Source organism: Leptinotarsa decemlineata, unplaced genomic scaffold (assembly GCF_025532065.1).
Source record: "Leptinotarsa decemlineata unplaced genomic scaffold, Ldec_3_MD MMD2_tig00026336_RagTag_RagTag, whole genome shotgun sequence".
NCBI classification, from domain to species: Eukaryota; Metazoa; Arthropoda; class Insecta; order Coleoptera; family Chrysomelidae; genus Leptinotarsa; species Leptinotarsa decemlineata.
In genome coordinates, this window is record NW_027412692.1 from 4,138,935 (window position 1) to 4,157,709 (window position 18,775).

Genomic DNA, 18,775 nt, shown 5'->3' on the forward strand with positions numbered 1-18,775 from the left:
CCAGTTTGCTACATTTTTTTATTTTTATAACTGTATATTATTAAATAATGCATAAAATCATAGTTCAGGTAAATATTAAGTGATTTTTCGACTTTGTGTACTGATTTCAGATATAGAACGCATTTCCAAACATGATTTTTCGTGTACATTTTGTTCCATGTGGAGAATTTTTTATTATTTGAAACTTTAACGGGTTCATATACACTTTCATATTTAAATTGATAATTATAGGCTTCGTAAATTTTACGATTTGGCAATGTTGATTATTTCTATTGTTCCTATTGGTCAATCGAACAAGAAGCGGGAATAGGCCCGTGACGTCACCGGCCTACCACATTCGATTTTTAATAATTAAATATTGGAAACACCTGTTACATGAACAGTGTAATTCAATGTTTATCAAACACGAGATGGTTGCTGGAATATTTAAAAAATGATACATACTAGATATCAATACTAGTATTTCTACTATGAAAGGTGCCTTAATCAAAGCGTTCGCAGAAGTTATCAGGGAATTGTGGTCAGAAGATTCATCTGATAGAGTAATAAACACTGCTTACTTGAAAAGTCAGATTCAAAAATTTGCCCCTCGATTCATGGGATCTGCCCATCAAGACGCTCAGGAATTCATTCGATATCTTTTAGAAGGTTTACATGAGGACCTCAATAGAATTACTGAGAAACCTAAACCGATCTTAACGGTGATTGACGAAAATTTGAGTGACACCGGAAAAGCGCAAGAGTCCTGGCTGAGATATTTAAACATAAACAACTCTAAAATTGTAGACAATTTCGTTGGTCAATTAAAATCCACTATGAAGTGCTCACACTGTGGACACTCTTCAGTAACCTTCGATCCTTTCTGGGATTTGTCTCTCGACATACCACAAAGAACTGACCAATTGAGTTTGTCACAATGCCTAGATTCCTTCACAAGAGGGGAAACTCTGGATGGAGATGAAAAACCAACGTGTTCGAGGTGCAAGGAAAGAAGAAAATGCACACAGTCCCTATCAATCCATAAATTTCCCAGTATTTTAGTAATTCATTTAAAACGATTATCTCCAACGGAAATATTCAGAGACAAATTGAATGCTGTCATCGACTTTCCTTTAGAAGGATTGGATATGAGCAATTATGCAGCAGACAATGTGGCCCCTTGTCGTTATAATCTATATGCACTTTCAAATCACAGTGGGACTACTTACAACGGCCATTACACAGCATATTGCAGACACCCTTATAGTGGCACGTGGCATGAATACAACGATTCAAATGTGTGCCCTATTTCACCTAATTCGCTTGTGAGTGAGGAGGCATATGTCCTCTTTTATGAACAAAAGAGAACGAAGCAGCACTCTTGAGGTGTTTTTTTCTCTTTTCTCTTAAATTCTGTTAATTGATTTGTATTTGTATGTTCTATTGAGTAAAATTGTTTTCATAAAAAAAATTAATTACGGGAAAACTACGGTACTGAAACAAAGTGCACTGTTTTTCAATTTGATATTTCTAACTAAACTATAAACCAAAAATCACGAAACAAGCCCATTGTTGCATTTCCCGCATATAGAATTCCAGTTTCCTGTTAGCGGGGATTCCTGGTTTCGCACCTTCCAATTAGTTTATGTCTTTGTTTCGGGATGATTACAATACGAGATCCATTGCTGGATATATCTCATAATCAACAAAGCTGTAGCAATACCTGAAACATAATCAAGTACGCGAAGCGAAATTATATAGATGATGGGTTCAACAAAGTGCTTTTGAAATTCCTTACATGTGTGTCATGAACATAAATTGATTGTTCCGCCCATTTCAATTCCAGGGAAGATAGTTCATAGTATACAGTATTGTTAGTTCTTTATTCTACAACTGAAAAAATGGGTTACGTGATCGCAGCAACGACTGACACTTCGAGATATAGCCTCGCAGTCAACGCATATGCCATTGACGATTTTTCCGCAGTAGCAGACGAAACGTTTGATATTTCAAATTATATTCGACAATGGCCTACCAGCCCAAATTTTGTCCTCTTCAATCATATGGTTGATCGCTTTAAATGTTGATGCATCCCAAATATGTAGGAGTGTGTTGACAGCTTTTCCCCTGATTATTCATATCACTTACAGTAAAGTAGATGGTATCCGGTCAGTTGATCATTGTTGCAGGTCATTGACATATTTTTCGGTAATAATGATGATAGGTACTTCATCAGGATCAGAAGTTTTGCTGATGTTGAGCTGCTTCAACATTTGTCTACACTACCGACACACATACTTCTAGGATGAATTATGAAGAGAGAGAGTATTGGATATTTTCACCGATAGCCAGACCGCATCCCAGACACTGGCATAGAGACTGGTGTGAAAATGCCGTGAAGAATTGAAGACACCAGCGGAGCAGAATAGATTGACTCTGTTCTGGTTGCCAAAATACTTAGAAATCACAAACAACGAAAATTGTATTTATACCATGATCATCAGCTCTATATATGTATAAAACAACGAACAAATTGTGGAGATATCAAATCCACACTAGTAAAAACATTCATGTCAGAAAAATCTGCTTCGACACAGCGAAGATTTTCCAGCGAACAATTTCGGAGCTACTTCTGGAATATCTCCTATTCGAAAAACAAGAACGTAAGTATTGTATAATGAATAGTTCAGCTTGAGCAACAACAGAGAGACAGACACAGTTCGGTAATCTTTGAACGAATGTTAGACTGTGGACCACAGGAGACAAGCAATTTATGATTATGAAGAAAACACTTTTTACACACCAGAACAAGAACACTCTCCATCGATATGCGTTCCACTATCATCAGGAGATGATAAAGACTAGACTCCATCATTCCCTGATGGTGCTAACTTGGTTACCAAAAAACGCGCCAAGAGACAGTGTTTTTGTTATGGTATGAAAAAAGTGTTTTCTCTAGATTAATTTTACGCCAGAGGTTCCAATTCTATCCAACATAGTAATTTATGGACAACTCTAATCACATCCAGAAGAATATGGCAAACAACTAATGAGCAGGGTAGAAGATTCCTAAAATCGGTATCCATTGGGTATATTTCATCCTGGAAACTCTTAAAGTTTGACAATTTCGAGTCTAAACTGACCCGGGACTGCGGAAACTCAGCAAAAATAAGGGACTAAAGCAATGAGGACATAGATATCCTTACTGAGTGTGAGCCGATATATCTACTTGGCTCAAAATTTTTTTGTTTTGTGAAATTCCGAAAGTGGAAACTCAAAACAAATGAAATGTCGCTGGAACAACGACGAAGACTAATGAAATATATAGATAATTAGGATCTACATATGAGCACATTTCATTTAGTTCATCGATTATTCTCCTACTGCATTGAAAAAAAGGCAATGAGGCCATAAATCAGGGTTGTTTTCCTTGAAGGAAATGGAGAATTCCCAGAGCACTTGGAAATCACCTCGGATACTTGGTATACTCATATCTTTTCAGAAATTTTAGTAGTGCTGGAAATTCTGAAGTATTATAATTTCCAAAATAAACTGAGCCGCACTGCAAGAACTCATCAGAAACAAGTCAAGCATCCGTGATGTGGACTCTAGGTAATAAAGGACTAAGGCAATGAGGACATTTTTTTCAGGGACAGAACATAACCACTACAGGAAAATCGTTCAGGCGCTCTCAGATCGGTGCCTGTGCGAAAGTAGCGATTCACATTAGATTTGAATTGCTGGAAATTGAATCCAGTTGGAAAAACTTTCTCAGGAAGTTTATTCCACATAAACGCAGTTTTCCATATGAAAGAGTTCTTGAACAGTGAAGTTCCAGGTGTACTGAGTTGAACCTCAAAACGATGAGCAGCCATAGTCCGTCGCGTATTTCTCATATGTACCGCTCTTGGTGGAATCAAATGTGACGTTACTTGAACACTTCCCGTGAAAGTATCTATAAAAGAGAGACAATTCTCCAACATTTCTTCGATTTTCTAGGCTATCAAGGTTGAAGGGGATTTTCGAGTCTCCAATGAGGCCTGTGGCTCTTTTCTGGATGGAATCCAGCAGCTCCAGGGTATGCTTAGGGGCGGAGCTCCATACATGAGAACAATACTCCAAAGAAGGTCTGATCTGAGCTTTATAAAGCATCAAAACTTGCTGAGGTGCGTACAATTTTCTGGTTCGGAACAGTGTTCCAAGCTTTTGAGAAGCAGCCTTTGCAATTCCAGAAACATGATTGTGCCAAGACATACTGGTGTCCGTTTTAACCCCCAACAAACTTATCGAAGCAGAAAGCGGAATTGTAAAAAACCGATGCCTGGGTTTTTGTGGCAAAGAATTGTACGTGGTTACTTTCACTTAAATTCGAAATCACTTCTAGATCCTCATTAAGATATGCAACCTCCTGCTGCCGGTGAAGATGTGCCTCCGTAGCCGATGTCCTGGAATCCAAATGGAATGACGAGACAAGTGTGCTGTCATCAGTAAAGCATTATATTGGATTCTTGCTTTTTCCAATAAGTCGTTGATATATAATAAAATGAGGGTTGAAGGCAATACGGATCCCTGGGGAACACCAGCGTTGATGGAGAAAGTATTCAAGAGATATCTATCAACGGCCATTTGCAGGGAACGTTTTTTCAGGATCATTGATAATATTGCTGAGTGTGAGACGATATATCTTTATTTAGCTCGAAATGTTTCTGTAAACTTTTAAAATGATTGATGAAGGGGAAATCTCGAAAGTGGAAACTCCAAATGAAATGTCGTTGAAATAAAGACAAACACTAATGAAAGGAATAGATAATCAAGATCTGCATATCAGTACATCAGTACTACATTCAATTCAAGTGAAACAAAAATCTCGGAGTGAAAATATACATCACTCTATTATAACCTCATTTACTGAAAACGCGTCCGTTCAAACTGTACAAGAATTTCGCGTTAAATTTAGTTCGAATAGGGCTGTAATAAAAACAATTACCAGAATCCATACGTTCGAAAACAGATAAACACAAAACGGATACCCAAATCTCTGAATCAATAAAATGGCAGTTCGTCGCTATGCAGCCCTCCCGACACGATTGACAGGGTCGCGTTAGTTGACACATGCGTTACAATGAACTCACTCAATGGAGATTTAATAATCAATTCATTAATGGTGCATTGTCTGTACGATGCCATTTTCAGGGAGGGGCAGTAAAATTCATTAGCAGCCACACAATGTTGAAGTATTCAAAACGTATTCATAAAATGTCCCCGTTGCATTATAGCATTTTCAAAAGTAGGTCGTGAGGGAACTGCAAAAATGTATTTTTGTTGAATCGTTCAGAGTTTTGAAATGATAACTCCCTACGAAAATTGCAATACCATTAATGTAAAACACAGTTCACCGACAGTCAGATCACACTCCAGACACTGGCAAAGAGACTGGTCTGAAAATGCTGTAAAGAATTGAAGACACTGGCAGAACAGAATATATCGACTCTGTTCTGGTTGTAAAAGAATTATTTGGCGTGTACATCCAGGAGATTCGCTAGTTGACTATAATTCAATATTGTACTAGTATTCATTTTATAATTTTGTTTTTCACTCAACTTGCAAGCCAAATTCGATGGCATTTTCTCTTGAAGGCGCCATTTATAGAATTATTATGAGATTCATTCTAGTTTGAAGAAGCTATTGTAAAACGAGAGCTGTAAAGGGCCATAGTATGATAGCGCCTCAGGCAGTTATTGTGAAAACTATAAACGACCATAGTATGACACAAGGCTGGCGTCCCAGTTGGAATATTTCAAAATCTTTTCTTAAAGTACATCTACAACATGAAACGAACCAGCATTCAAAATTTTAGCATCCGAAAATATAGCGGTACAGAGAAACAGTGGTGAAAAGGTAATTTTCATAAATATGTATACGCTCCCCTTTCACCCCACGAGAGGCGTCTCAGTTGAAATATTTGAAAATCCTTCGTAATTGCGCAACTAAGTCCTAAGAAGCACCTATATACCAAATTTTAGCTTCTTATGACTTACCAGTAAGGAGAAATAGAGATGAAGGTGTGTTGAGAGACTTTCTCATTTCTAAGTATACTATGAAAATGCTTGAGGGAGCATTTATATGAAGCAAGAGTTTTATACGACCATAACATGAACACGCTTGGGGAAGCTATTGTATAGCGAAAACTATAAATGACCATAGTATGAAAACCCATGAGGAAGCTATTGTATAGCGAAAGGTATATACGATCACAGTAAGAAAACGCTTGACGAAGCTATTTTAAAGCAAGAGCTATAAACGACAATAGTATGAGAACGCTTGAAGAAGCAATTGTAAAGCGAAAACTATAAATGATCATGGTATTAAAACACTTGAGGAAGCTATTATATAGCGAAAACTATTACAATCATACTATACACGCTTAAGGAAGCTACTGTATAGCGAGAGTTATATACGACCATGGTATAAAAACGCTTGAAGAAGCTATTGTATAGCAAGTGCTATATACGACCATGGTATGAAAACGCTTGAGGAAGCTATAATATAGCGAAAAATATAAGCAAATATACTATGAAAACGTTTGAGGAAGCTACTGTATAGCGAGAGCTATATACGACTGTAGTATGATAACGCTTGCATAGCAAAATACGTGTTGCGGTTTTGTGAACTGTTCAGTGAAATTTTCGCAATGAAGTGTTACTTGAAAGATAAACGAGGTTTCCATGGCGTTTGGTTGCAAAGCCAAGCTTTGACATTGACCGACAAACGAGATTCATCCTCTGTATTTCACTGCAAGGCAGCTACATAAAACCAGACTACAAAAACAAAGAATTCGTTTTTTCATGGTGTTACATCAGTTCATAACTATTAATAATGATCAATAATAAAATTCACTCAAATAAAAATTTGACTATTGGATTTTAATTTTGAAATCGGTGAGTAACTATCTACCTTCAGACAATACAAAACAATATTTGACCTTAACGTACAAAGTTATTCACTACGCAAAACGAAACCAATGCAATCGCAACCTTTCTCCATCAAGCAAGGTTCTAACGGTGAGAAAGTCATCGACGTGCTTGAAAAAATGCTAGTCGGCTAGACAGAAGTCTGGGGAGTTGGGTGGGTGGAGCAGGACGTTTAGCTCAACTCGTTTGATTCACAAACGGTGATTTGTGAACGTGAGGACAGGTGTTGTTGTAGAGCAGAATCGGAATTCTTCTGCTGACCAGAACCAGCTGCTGCTGTCACTGGTACATTTTATCGATTTCCTCATAATAGGACTCTGCTGTGATGGTTTGGTCCGGTTGCAACAAGTTAAATTAAATCACACGACCATGGTCTCTTTTGGTGGAACTTTGAAGGTGACTGTGGTGGTGATTGATATTTTTGTAGGTAGATAAAGCAGGGTATGAAAATAAAACGTTTCAACTTTTTACTGTCTAGTAATACTAGACATCTATTAAATAGCAATCAATCAACAACCACCTTTATGTAAGAGGAATATAAAAGTTGTTAAGTTACCTACTGTATTTTTCTGTACTATCGCTTATTGGTTTTTTTTTTGTTCATGGCTATACGCAATAGATTTTGACAGTTTATTCATATGAACATTATACTTAGTAAAGTATTTTCCTCGTTAAAAAGAGTATTTGTTTTATTCTAGAGTTTTGTTAAATATCGTTGCAACAAACATGAAGTTGACGGTCACCTAAAAAAATACAAATCCAAGTAAATTTTACAAATACACTTTAATTTGACAAAAAATACTCCAAACTCATTTGTTTGTGGCTACTTCAAATACATATTGAATCAAAATAGTAAAAATATGTATCATACGGGAGTAATTCAAATTTTTCCAAAAGAAAAAAATTCGAATAGCAGACCATGACTTCATATCTGAACATATCTTTTAATTCTAAGCAACTTTTCTCTTCAACATATTTCTATATTTTTTAAATAAGGGTTTACTCTTGAACGAACTTTATATTTTTTGGCCTATCTTGTATGGTGTTTGTCATAAAGCCATTTTAGGTACACTTGGTATAGTTTTAGAACATGCACCAACTTTTGTCAAGAATAAAATTTTCTGAGGAATCGATAATAAAAAAGTGTCCCATTTGTTGCAGTGGACCACACTGTATATCGTTAAATAACTTTTTTCGTAAACTCGATACGATAATAACTAGTTGCGAGTCAGGTTAGGTTAGGTCCAAAGTGAGTGGGTCAATTCGACCCTCCACCGTAACCCGTAAGGGTTTATTGTGGCTCACACCTATTCACTCAACTTCTTAACGAAACCGATTAGTTTGTATGGTGAGTGGTTTCTCAGGACAGATGGTATGAGTACGGCTTTGCCGAACTCTGCCGGGGCAGGCAAAAAGTATGTGCTTGCTCTGCTGTTTCATTTTCCAAACAGAGGCGACACATAGTTTTTTCCGACAGTGGGAGGTTTTGCCAGACGTCCATAAATCTTCTTGCCATACAGGTGTTCAGTCTTTGTTTGGCAAAGCCTAAAGCAATGCCAATGACAGGTTCTGCTCGTAGCACCCTCCTTTGCAAGGAAGTCAGCAGCCTCATTGCATTTCAGGCCAGTATGGTCAGGAATACAGAACAGAGACAATCTGTTGAGTCTTCTAATCGAGGAGAGTCTTTTTTGGCAATTTGCTACCAATTAAAACGTTGCTCGGTAGGAGCCAAGAACTTCCAAGCCACTTGATTGTCTGAAAATATTTTTATTGACTTGTGCATGAGGTTGGATTCTTCCAATCTCTACGCACACAATTTCCGCTTGAAATACAGTCGCATAGGTTCCTAGGCAGGTTGACATCTCTGTTCTGGGTCTGCGACTGAAAATACCTGCACCGGAACCGGAAGGTGTTTTGATCCATCTGTGAACCAACAACCTCAATATTTCCCCTCCCGGAGAATCCAGTCCTCTCTACTCCAGAAAAGTACTTTATAAGGCAGTTTGTAACTGACAGTTGGATGCATAAAGTCAGAGGTCATTTCCAGAATGCTGTGTCAACCAACAGTCTGTTCCACTTTGCATTAAATTGATTTGTGCAATTGGCAATGTGCCCAAGTCTATATGCAGTCCATCCAAACTCTCTCCAGAGTTTGGATGGACTGCATCCAAACTCTCTGGCTCTCTCCAGAGCCAGAGAGCTTCGCCTGGGCCGGTTTCTGTAAAGCCTTCGGCCACCAGGCAATTCCACCATAAGTGATCATTGGTCACATAAATGTGATGGATTTTTTTGGGACCCCAAGTTTAACCACAAATCTTTCGGCATGACCATAGGGACAGTCTGGCTTAGTGTAAAACTTTTTCCAAGTGAGCGTTCCAGGTGAGTTTTTATCAAGGACAATGCCAAGATATTTCACCTCCGTTTCAAATGTACTGACCATTGAGGGAAAGAGGCGTTAGATCGTCCAATTTCCTCGTCCTGGTAATGTGGGGACATACATTCAAAGACAGCTTATCATCCTTTAGTAAAAATATTTCATTAGGTGAGAAATTTATTCTGTCTTTCGAGAAACGTTGTATTTTATGGTCTTTTTATCTCCACAAACATGTAGCTACTCTCAACTACACAACTTCATGATGGTTTTAGCTGAAATTTTTCCCAATGGCTGAATTAAACGATGCGGTACGATGAAATTAGCAGCTTGTTCTCCTTACTTGACTACGTTACATTATTTTTAGGAGGTAATCTGAAAGCGAGAGTGTACACAGACATGACAACGTTGCAGGTTTGGAAGACAGGAAATTGAGCAACAAATCATATTTACAAGTTCACAGGAATACTTTTTGAACATAATTCCACAATATTTGAAAATTTTGGAGGATCAATCTTCGTTAAGGTGAAAGTAGAGATGTCACTTTTATGTCAAATACTGCCATTTCAAAAACCCCATATTTTGGGAAAAAAGCTTTCTGGTTTTCTTTCGGATACAAACTGAAAGAAGAACCCTTTTAAATTCCTTTTTTATGTGGAGGTTATTTAGCTTTTTTTAGTTGAGAAATGTTGACCGTGGCGTCTACCTTTCTTCACTTAGAAAAATAAAAAAATCGGCCCGCTTATTAGTTCACGACTTACCTGTAATTCAAGCATGAAAAAAGATTCAGTGGTTTTGGCGCTAACTAATGCATAAGTTTCCAGAACGATGTCAATATTGATGTCTGCTTTAACAAAAGTTAAGAGATTATGTCTCAGGAACCACCAGTTTATCTATATTCAGTGCTTATACCGTTTTAGACGGGACGAAGAGTAACTACACGAGTATAATCCTCATTTGAAACTCAACAAAGAACTTCATACAGCACTATATCACCGGGCTTTCGAGTATCCGTATAAGCTCCTTTGATTCAAAAGAGGCCCTCTATATACTCCACTAAAAACTGGATTTAACAACTTCTGGCATACAGAATCCTAATACATTTTTGATGATATTAGAACATTCAGGATTTCACTAAGGAAATTTATTCAAGAGAATAAATGAGCATCAAAGCGGATATACTTGAAGTAGGACAGATTGCAGGAATTTAGCATTATCATGGCCCACGAATAAACCCAGAAATTTCAAAACTGTCCTTACTAAAAGTGAAGATCGATTGGAGATCAGCAAATTTTGAAAAAAAACGGTGTTCATTTAAATAAAGTGAATGATAGAAACGAAAATCCACACTGGATTCAAGAATGCCATAAGCAACGAGCACAAAAAGCCTAGAACTTGACGAAATAATAAGCCCATATTTTTCATGATAATTCAACAGGAGAATTGTATCTAGATTTCTAACAAAATATAATGATTCTTGAATTGCCCCAGCGTTTTCTTGATATTCAAGAAGCCGGAACTTGATACCGCGAAATCTGGTTTCAACATACTAACACTGCAGTAAATAGCAACAATGGTGTACCAGTTTGTGAATTGAACTACGAAGGAATGGCCTACAATCACCTCCTATTATCCCATTTAACCTGTTTTTGAGGTCGACCCTAACAGACCTGGCAATAAATTCGGCTAAAAAAACTGAATTTACTTAGACTCCAATTTAAAATGAAATTCACATATCAACCACGTAGTCAAAAAACTCCAATATCTGATAAATATGTTTATAACACTGAGAACTCTACTTGACGAAAACATTTTGAGAACAATATGTTTTGCTCTTATTCAGTGCTCTTATTATTATGGAATTCTAGCATTGGGGGTCGGCAGGTAAAACATTCAGAATACTAATAACTCAAAAGCGCTTTCTGAAAATCATATACAACAAAAAGAGAACCCATCCGTCGGATGATCTTTACCAACAGATATATTATATCCAAAACAACTTTTCGTCCACTATAGAGATATGTTATCTCAATACTCCGTGCTGGGATACATAATCTGTTTCATACATAAGTGCACTTGCACTCTTCCCGTTTTATAAAAATGCGTAAAAAATAGAATGTACATCTACCTAGCATGTATGTGTATGCATTTTCAAGAAACAGCAAATAAACTACTCAAAATGAATATAGAGACACATCCTTAAAATCCAATAAGTAAGAAAATATGTATTATTTCATGATAAAAACTTCTGGTGTGTACTCCATACTAATTCTTATCATGTTCCATTTGGTTGTTGTTTACTTTTTTTTACTTCCTTTTGTACTTTTGCCTAAAAAATCATCAATATGAAAAATATTGTATTTAGTTTCACTTGACTTTAGTTCGTGATAGGTATTGAATTTTGAAATTTAAACAATAAATGTTGACGTATTGGGTAGTAGAAGGATAAGTAGGGTTTACCTTAACGAATTTCAAGTTGCTAGAGCAGTGTTATTGATCGAAGTAAGGTTTTCAAGACGTCGTGTAGCCCAAATGCTAATGTGAGTCATTCTGCGGTTTCCAGAGCTTGGAATCGCTACCAAATTTACGAAATAGTAAAAAGACCCCCTTATACCAGTCGACAAAGGGCAACAACCCGCAGAGAAGATCGTAGGCAATTAGAGGTCGCACCGATTCTGCTAGAACACTACAAAATCGCCTTATAATGGCTACGGGAACGCAAATTTCGAACCAAACGATACGATACCGACTTCATGAAGTACAGCTCCATGCAAGACGACCTGCTAGAGCCCCTTCATTAACTCCAGCTCATCGAGGAAATCGTAGAAACTTTTGTCAAGAGCATCGTAATTGGAATTTAGAGCAGTGGACCAATGTAATGTTTACAGATGAAAAAAATTCATGTTATTCAACAATTACAGACGTGTTCGGGTATGGAGACGTACCGGAGAACGCTATTTGGATGACTGTGCGCAAGAAATGGTTCCATTTGGAGGTGGATCGATAATGGTTTGGGCTGGTATAACTTTGACAGGACACACGGACCTTGTGGTATTTCGGGAAGGGACTTTAACGGCTGTCCGTTACATAGAGGAGATATTGGAACCTCATGTCGTCCCATTTACCCAAAATATGGGCGCTGGATTCATTTTACAACAAGATAATGCCAGGCCTCACGTAGCCAGGGTCGTGAGAAATTTCCTAGAGGAGCACAATATTGATGTCATGCGATGGCCAGCTAATAGTCCGAATTCAAATCCTATTGAGCAGCTCTCAAATGAATTGAAAAGACGTTTGAATCTGAACCAAGTTGCACATGCTCTTTTGACGATTTACGAGCAGTTACCACAACAAATAATTAGAAATTTGGTGTAAAGCATGCCTCGTCGTTGTGCCGAACTTCTTAGAGCCAGGTGGACGTACTCACTATTAATGTACATTTTTCTTAAGTTTTTTCTGAAATAAATTTTATTTGTTTTTGACACTCATTTGTATTTCTTTTTGATCGTATTACCAAACAGCATTTTGAAAACAATGGGCACTATTGTTTTGTTAATTTATATCACATCCATTTTCAACAACATCCATATCGATTTATATATGTTTTTATATATTATTACTAGTACGCGTATTTTACAACTGTGATTTTATACTTAATTGTCAATTTAGTTTTATGTTTGTATGATTTCATATTTAAATAATATCATATGTCAAAACTGACAAATTTTTATATTCATACTGATATTTGTGATTTTATATTATCTTATGTGTTTTTAATATATTAAGTAGTTTATTTTCATATGCAAATCCCCTTTATATATAATTCATTCTCATACTTTAATATTTATCATATATTCATTTTTTTCCTTTGGATCTCCTATTCACCACATACAAGCAACATCTGATGCTTCTGTGGTTTCTATAATGTTCATTCAACTGTATGTATTATTTCTTTTTGTGATTTGAATCTGAATAAACATTATTATTATTATACAATCATTCCGCAGCTGAAACTTTCATAGTTGAAGAAAAAAGTAAGGAAATACTTTTTAAGGAAGGCACCTTGTAATATAATAATTGATTTCAATCCCTGTCGAGTTTCATCATTCAGAATCAAACTGTCAATTTGGTATATCTCTAAAAACATTGTACTGTTCAATTCGTTCTACCCGAAAGAGTAAAATTTGACTTACATGGAATACTGTCATCCTCACTGGTAGACTCCGATGTTTCGCCGTTTGCCTTCAGCAAATACGCATAACATTATAAAAAAAAACACTCAATTCACTCACAATTACGACCTTTCGTCACAGAACGAGTTGATTCCACACAAGTCATCGACAGTGCGTGAATAACATTCATTAGCTCATTTGGTTAAATCCCAGCCATAGGAATATTGATAAATTGAAATGTTATATTTTTAAAAGCTTTTATTTAACTTGACTTGTATGTATGTTAACAAATCTTGCAAGTTTAATTTGACCCACTTCCCGGTATCCGATTGACCTGAAATTTTGCATGTTGGTTCAGAACCGATCACAATGCATGATAATCATAAACGCGACCTGATGTTACTGCCAGGATCGGCTCCATACGAGAGATCTCCTCAGCGGTAAATAGCAGGGACACGAAATTTTGTATACGTATTCGTTTATGGTAGGCAGTTCGTAGGCCCACCATGAAATAGATGCCACATCCAGGGTTGGCGTCAATAAAAAATATAGAAATAGATAGAATAGAAAAAAAAACAAGCTTTTACCTTTAAATACCTAGTTCCCGACTCTAAAAAGAATTCAATAAATGGTGCAGTAGATTGTGAGAACCCATATTTATTTGCATTTGCAACAGGCATACTATGACTTGTGTAATTTGATGAGATGGGCGTCATTAGCATTGGTTCCTTAACTTTTTCTGTTGAAAGACTCTCCGTTTTATAGATGAGACTTTCGATAACTGTCGATTGAAACTAAAAGTGTCCTAAAAAGATCAAAATAAAATTTTAAATCACATTAACCACATTCATGTATGACTTTACAGAATTGAAATTATAATAAAAGCTTGTTGCGATGCCCAGAAGAAATCTCTACATATTCAGTCAGATGAAATTTGAACTAAGAAACCTTCTGACAGATCAGTTAGGTACTGCTGCAATAAATTTAAAACCTGATAAATTCTATGTGTGCAAAAAAGTTATTCAAGGTTAAAGTTCCACATTTTAAGCATTCACGGCACTTTAATTTAATTACAAACATTATGAATTGCTTACAAGTTTAGTAGGTGCCTATGGAATTACAAAATTTCAATTACAAATTGAAATTATCGCGACAAGCTTTTATTATAATTTCAATTCTGTAAAGTCATAAATGAATGTGGTTGATGTGATTTAAAATTTTATTTTGATCTTTTTAGGGCACTTAAATAAAAACTTGTTTTGATAGGTTTTTATCATTATTTTATTATAGAAATAATTTTCTAAAATTGATTGCTTCCTTCCCTTTTTTGAAAGATTTCCACATTTTTTTGTATCTAGATGAAGAAGTAGAGAGCCAAACTTTTTCTTTTCTAAAAAGTAATGTCTCCTAAAAATATACCGTTTCAATTTGATAAAAACATATTCATTCACGCTACTAAATCCTAATAAATTCATTTGTATGTCTCCTAATAAACACAGCTACTATTCGTTAATGAATTCACAATTTATTACGCATGAATAAATATTGAAGAATTCCGCTATTCAATTCTGCAGGCAGATTTAGAATTTTTCTTTACTGTGAAACAATTTGATTAGGCTCGTCTCGAAATGATTTGCAAATGAAACCTAATACCCACTACGGTGAAATTCATCATTTCAATTTTTCTTCTGAAAAAAGGCCAAGCCCCGAGATTAAATTATTTAATTCCTCCTTTCAATTATTTTCCACGCTGCACAAACCCTCCATTACCGCGACCTGGTATGAATTCTTCCCCTCAATGTAAATAAAGGAATGGAAATAATGTCTGCATTAGCAAGGGATTTTCACTTCGGAATTTTTCAGCGAATACAAATCCGACGTTGACGTAGTTGTTGTTATTTTGTCTGGTTAATGTCTTTTTTCGAGAAAAGTCATTTCTTGGTAGGTGCGTAATTTGTGAAAACAGCCATTCAAACTTTCAGGAATTACTCCAAGATTGAGAAGTTTCGCAATGCGGAGTTGCCTCTGTACGTAGTACGCTACGTAGTAGTGTAGACTACGTAGTCTACACTATACGATTTGATCTTCACAAACTTTACTGCGTACACTACGAAAAAGCTACTGTAATAGCGAAACATCATTTTGAAAATGATGTTTCTGAAGATCAAATCGTAAGGTGTAGTTTGGGAGAAAAGATGTTTCCCTAAGTGCATTGATCCGTAAGAATAGACTTATAACCTCAGTTAATATTAATTAATAAGTGAAGGAAATTGGCTGAATTTATATCAGATTCAAAATATTGATGATGCTTCTGCATACTTTCACAAAATATTTACTTTGAAAACAATTTTCCGAAAAAAACTAAATTTATTTGTTCAGAAAATAAGGGTGTGGTAGATTCAGAAGTGAAAATTTCTAGCTCTGATTTGAAGGATTTATATAGGATATCGAAACAATTTTCTGAATTGAATGTCATTAACAAATCAGCAAAATACAAACATCGCCGTCTTGTAGAAACTAAAAAAGGTTGTTTTATCAAAATAGAATATCTAACACCGACAACTTGAACAAAACATGTTGGACCATAGTCAAGGAGTAAACCTAAAAAGGTAATTTTTCGAATAATATTCCTCTTTCCGATAACGGTGGAGAGCCAGGGCCGTCGCTATTGGGGGGGGGAACCTTCCTCCTGCTTTTTCGACTCGAGAAAAAGTTGGGAAATTTTGGGCTGTGAAGATAGAAAACAATAATGGTAAAAAATTGAATGAAAATTTTAAAATAAAAATGAGAGAAGAGAAAGGGAGAGATGATAAGAAAAGTGAAAGAACCGGGAGAAGGTTGGGATTTCCCAACATCCATAAATTGGGAAATTTCGGGTCCTGAAAATAGAAAAAATAATAGTAGAAAATAATAAGCACAATATTATTCGAGTGTTGATTCCTTTCATTTGTATTGAATATTCCTATACATGGTGGATATGGTGGAAGACCAAGGATCTTGGTCCAAAGTAGAATAATTCTCATTATTATTTTTATAATTACCAAAATTTATTTTTATTTGTGCATACCCTAACGGGCATAAGCATTCAGCCAATCTTTGGATAGCTAAGTAAGAAAATCAATATATTGTAGTAGTAACTAATCCCTCGGTTTTCATTTTTTCGAAAGTTGAGACATTTTGCTGGTGGTGTTGGGAAAATTTGGATTTCCTCCCCCCCTGGTATTTCTTTTCGCTACGGCCCTATGGAGAGCCTATAGAGAATGCCGAGACAGTGGCAAATCTGTTCAACAATTTTTTCAAACAAGTGCCATACGATGTAATAAACAACATTCCACAAACAAAAAAATTTGATTTTGATACAGGTGATTGTGTTGATATTAATCTGAAAATGAATCTCTATACATTCACAAATGTCGAATTATACGAATTACTGATATCTCGTTTGATGAAATGCCAGGTTTCATTTTTAAAACTGCGTTACAATACATTATTTCTCTTATGACATACCTGGTTAATTTATTTTTTGCTGAAGGGCAATTTCCAAGTATGATAAAAGTGGGTAAAGTTGTTCCCATCCATAAAAAGGGAAATCGTGACATAATTTCTAACTATTGGCCAATAACGATACCATCTATATTTTCAAAAATTCGACTGTGCGGATCATAATATTTTGATAAAGAGGCTATATCAACGTAGGTGTTCCACAGGATTCTATTTTGGGTCCTGTGTTATTTCTACTATATATTAATAATATTGAAAAACTATGTGAAAATGTTCACGTTACAATGTATGCAGATGATATATCTGTACTTGTGTCAGATCATTCTGATGAAATGCTCGGAATACGTTGTAATGAGCTGATACGATCATTGGCTACATGGTCATATAACAACTCATTATTCTTCAATGTGGATAAAACACAATATCTTAGGTTTCACAACCGTCAAAAAAAATCCCATCTCACTGTAAATGATAAACCAGTTTCCAAATCTGCCACCCATGTCAAGTTTTTAGGAATGTGCAATGATGAACATCTGGATTGGAAAGTACACTGTTCGAGTCTGATAACAGCGCTTCATTCGCAGTGCTACCTTCTGAAAAATTTGAGAACGGTACTTACACATTCTCAATTGCTGATGATATATTACGGGCAAGTGGAGTGTGTGGAGTGGTGTTTGTTTCTGGGGATGGTCAACCACGTCTCAGGAAGTTTTCATTGCACACAAAAAATCATCAAGTGCATCACGAATGTGCCTAGTACCGAGAGCTGTAAAAGTTTTTTCAGCAAATATGAAATCTTAACACTTCCATCGTTATATAATTTTGAATTATGTCTCTATATTTTCAAGAATAGAGATAGTTTTGTGAAGAATTCTGATATACATCAAGTAAATACTCGTTTTCAAAATCACTTCCATATACCAATTTGTAAAAATAGAGTACATTTCTGCTCTCCTGCTAATAATGGCTTATGTGCATTCAATTAATTACCAAATGAATTGAAAAACTGTTCTTCGTTAATGACTTTCAAAAAGCGACTCAAAAAATTACTTGTTACAAGATGTTTTTATTCAACAGATCAATTCTTTTCAGAAGATATCTCATAAGAACATTGATATTAATGTTTCTGTTATATTTTACATTTTTAAATATTTTTAACGGCGAGTCTTTTTAATAAAGAACTTATTATAAATAAAAATTTAAGAAAAGAAATTATAATTAATTTCAATTCTGTGAAGTCATAAATGGATGTGGTTAATGTGATTTGAAATTGTATTTTGATCTTTTTAGGACACTTAAATGAAAGCTTGTTTTAAAAGTTTCTTTATTATTATTTTACTTCATATTTTTCAGTTTCAATCGATAGTTATCGATCAATACGAAAGTCCATCTATAAAACGGAGAATCCTTCAACAGAAAAACTTAAGGAACCAATGCTAATGACGCCCATCTCACCAAATTACACAAGTCATGGTATGCCTCTTGTGCCTGTTGCTTACATTGCGTGATGGACCCTCTTACTCTGGGAACTTAAAGGGTGACTTATCTTTTTTTAGGGTCGGGAAGTAGGTATTTAAAGGTAAAAGCTTGATTTAATTTTTTTCTAGAAATATATTTTTTTATTGAAGCCAACCCTGGATGTGGCATCTATTTCATGATGGGCCTACCAACTGCCTATCATAAACGAATGCGTATACAAAAATTCGTGTCCCGCTGAGGAGATCTCTCGTACGGAGCCGATCCTGGCAGCCGTATCAGGTCACGTTTATGATTAACATGCA

General features: G+C 35.8%; 2 protein-coding genes across 4 annotated transcripts in view; one reads left to right on the top strand and one right to left on the bottom strand.

Moving 5' to 3' along the window:
• The window catches only part of brat (tripartite motif-containing protein brain tumor), a 587,103-nt gene that overhangs the window by 349,255 nt on the left and 219,073 nt on the right, over positions 1–18,775 (bottom strand). The window lies entirely within an intron of this gene.
• On the top strand, positions 228–1,364 carry LOC141485821 (ubiquitin carboxyl-terminal hydrolase 2-like). The gene has a single exon (XM_074183364.1). It carries the CDS (start codon positions 471–473, stop codon positions 1,362–1,364), a length of 894 nt encoding a protein of 297 aa, XP_074039465.1. The 5' UTR covers positions 228–470.

What these genes read in the sequence shown, in the direction of transcription:
- LOC141485821 (XM_074183364.1), top strand. Translation starts at nt 471, where the DNA reads ATGAAAGGTGCCTTAATCAAAGCGTTCGCAGAAGTTATCAGGGAATTG.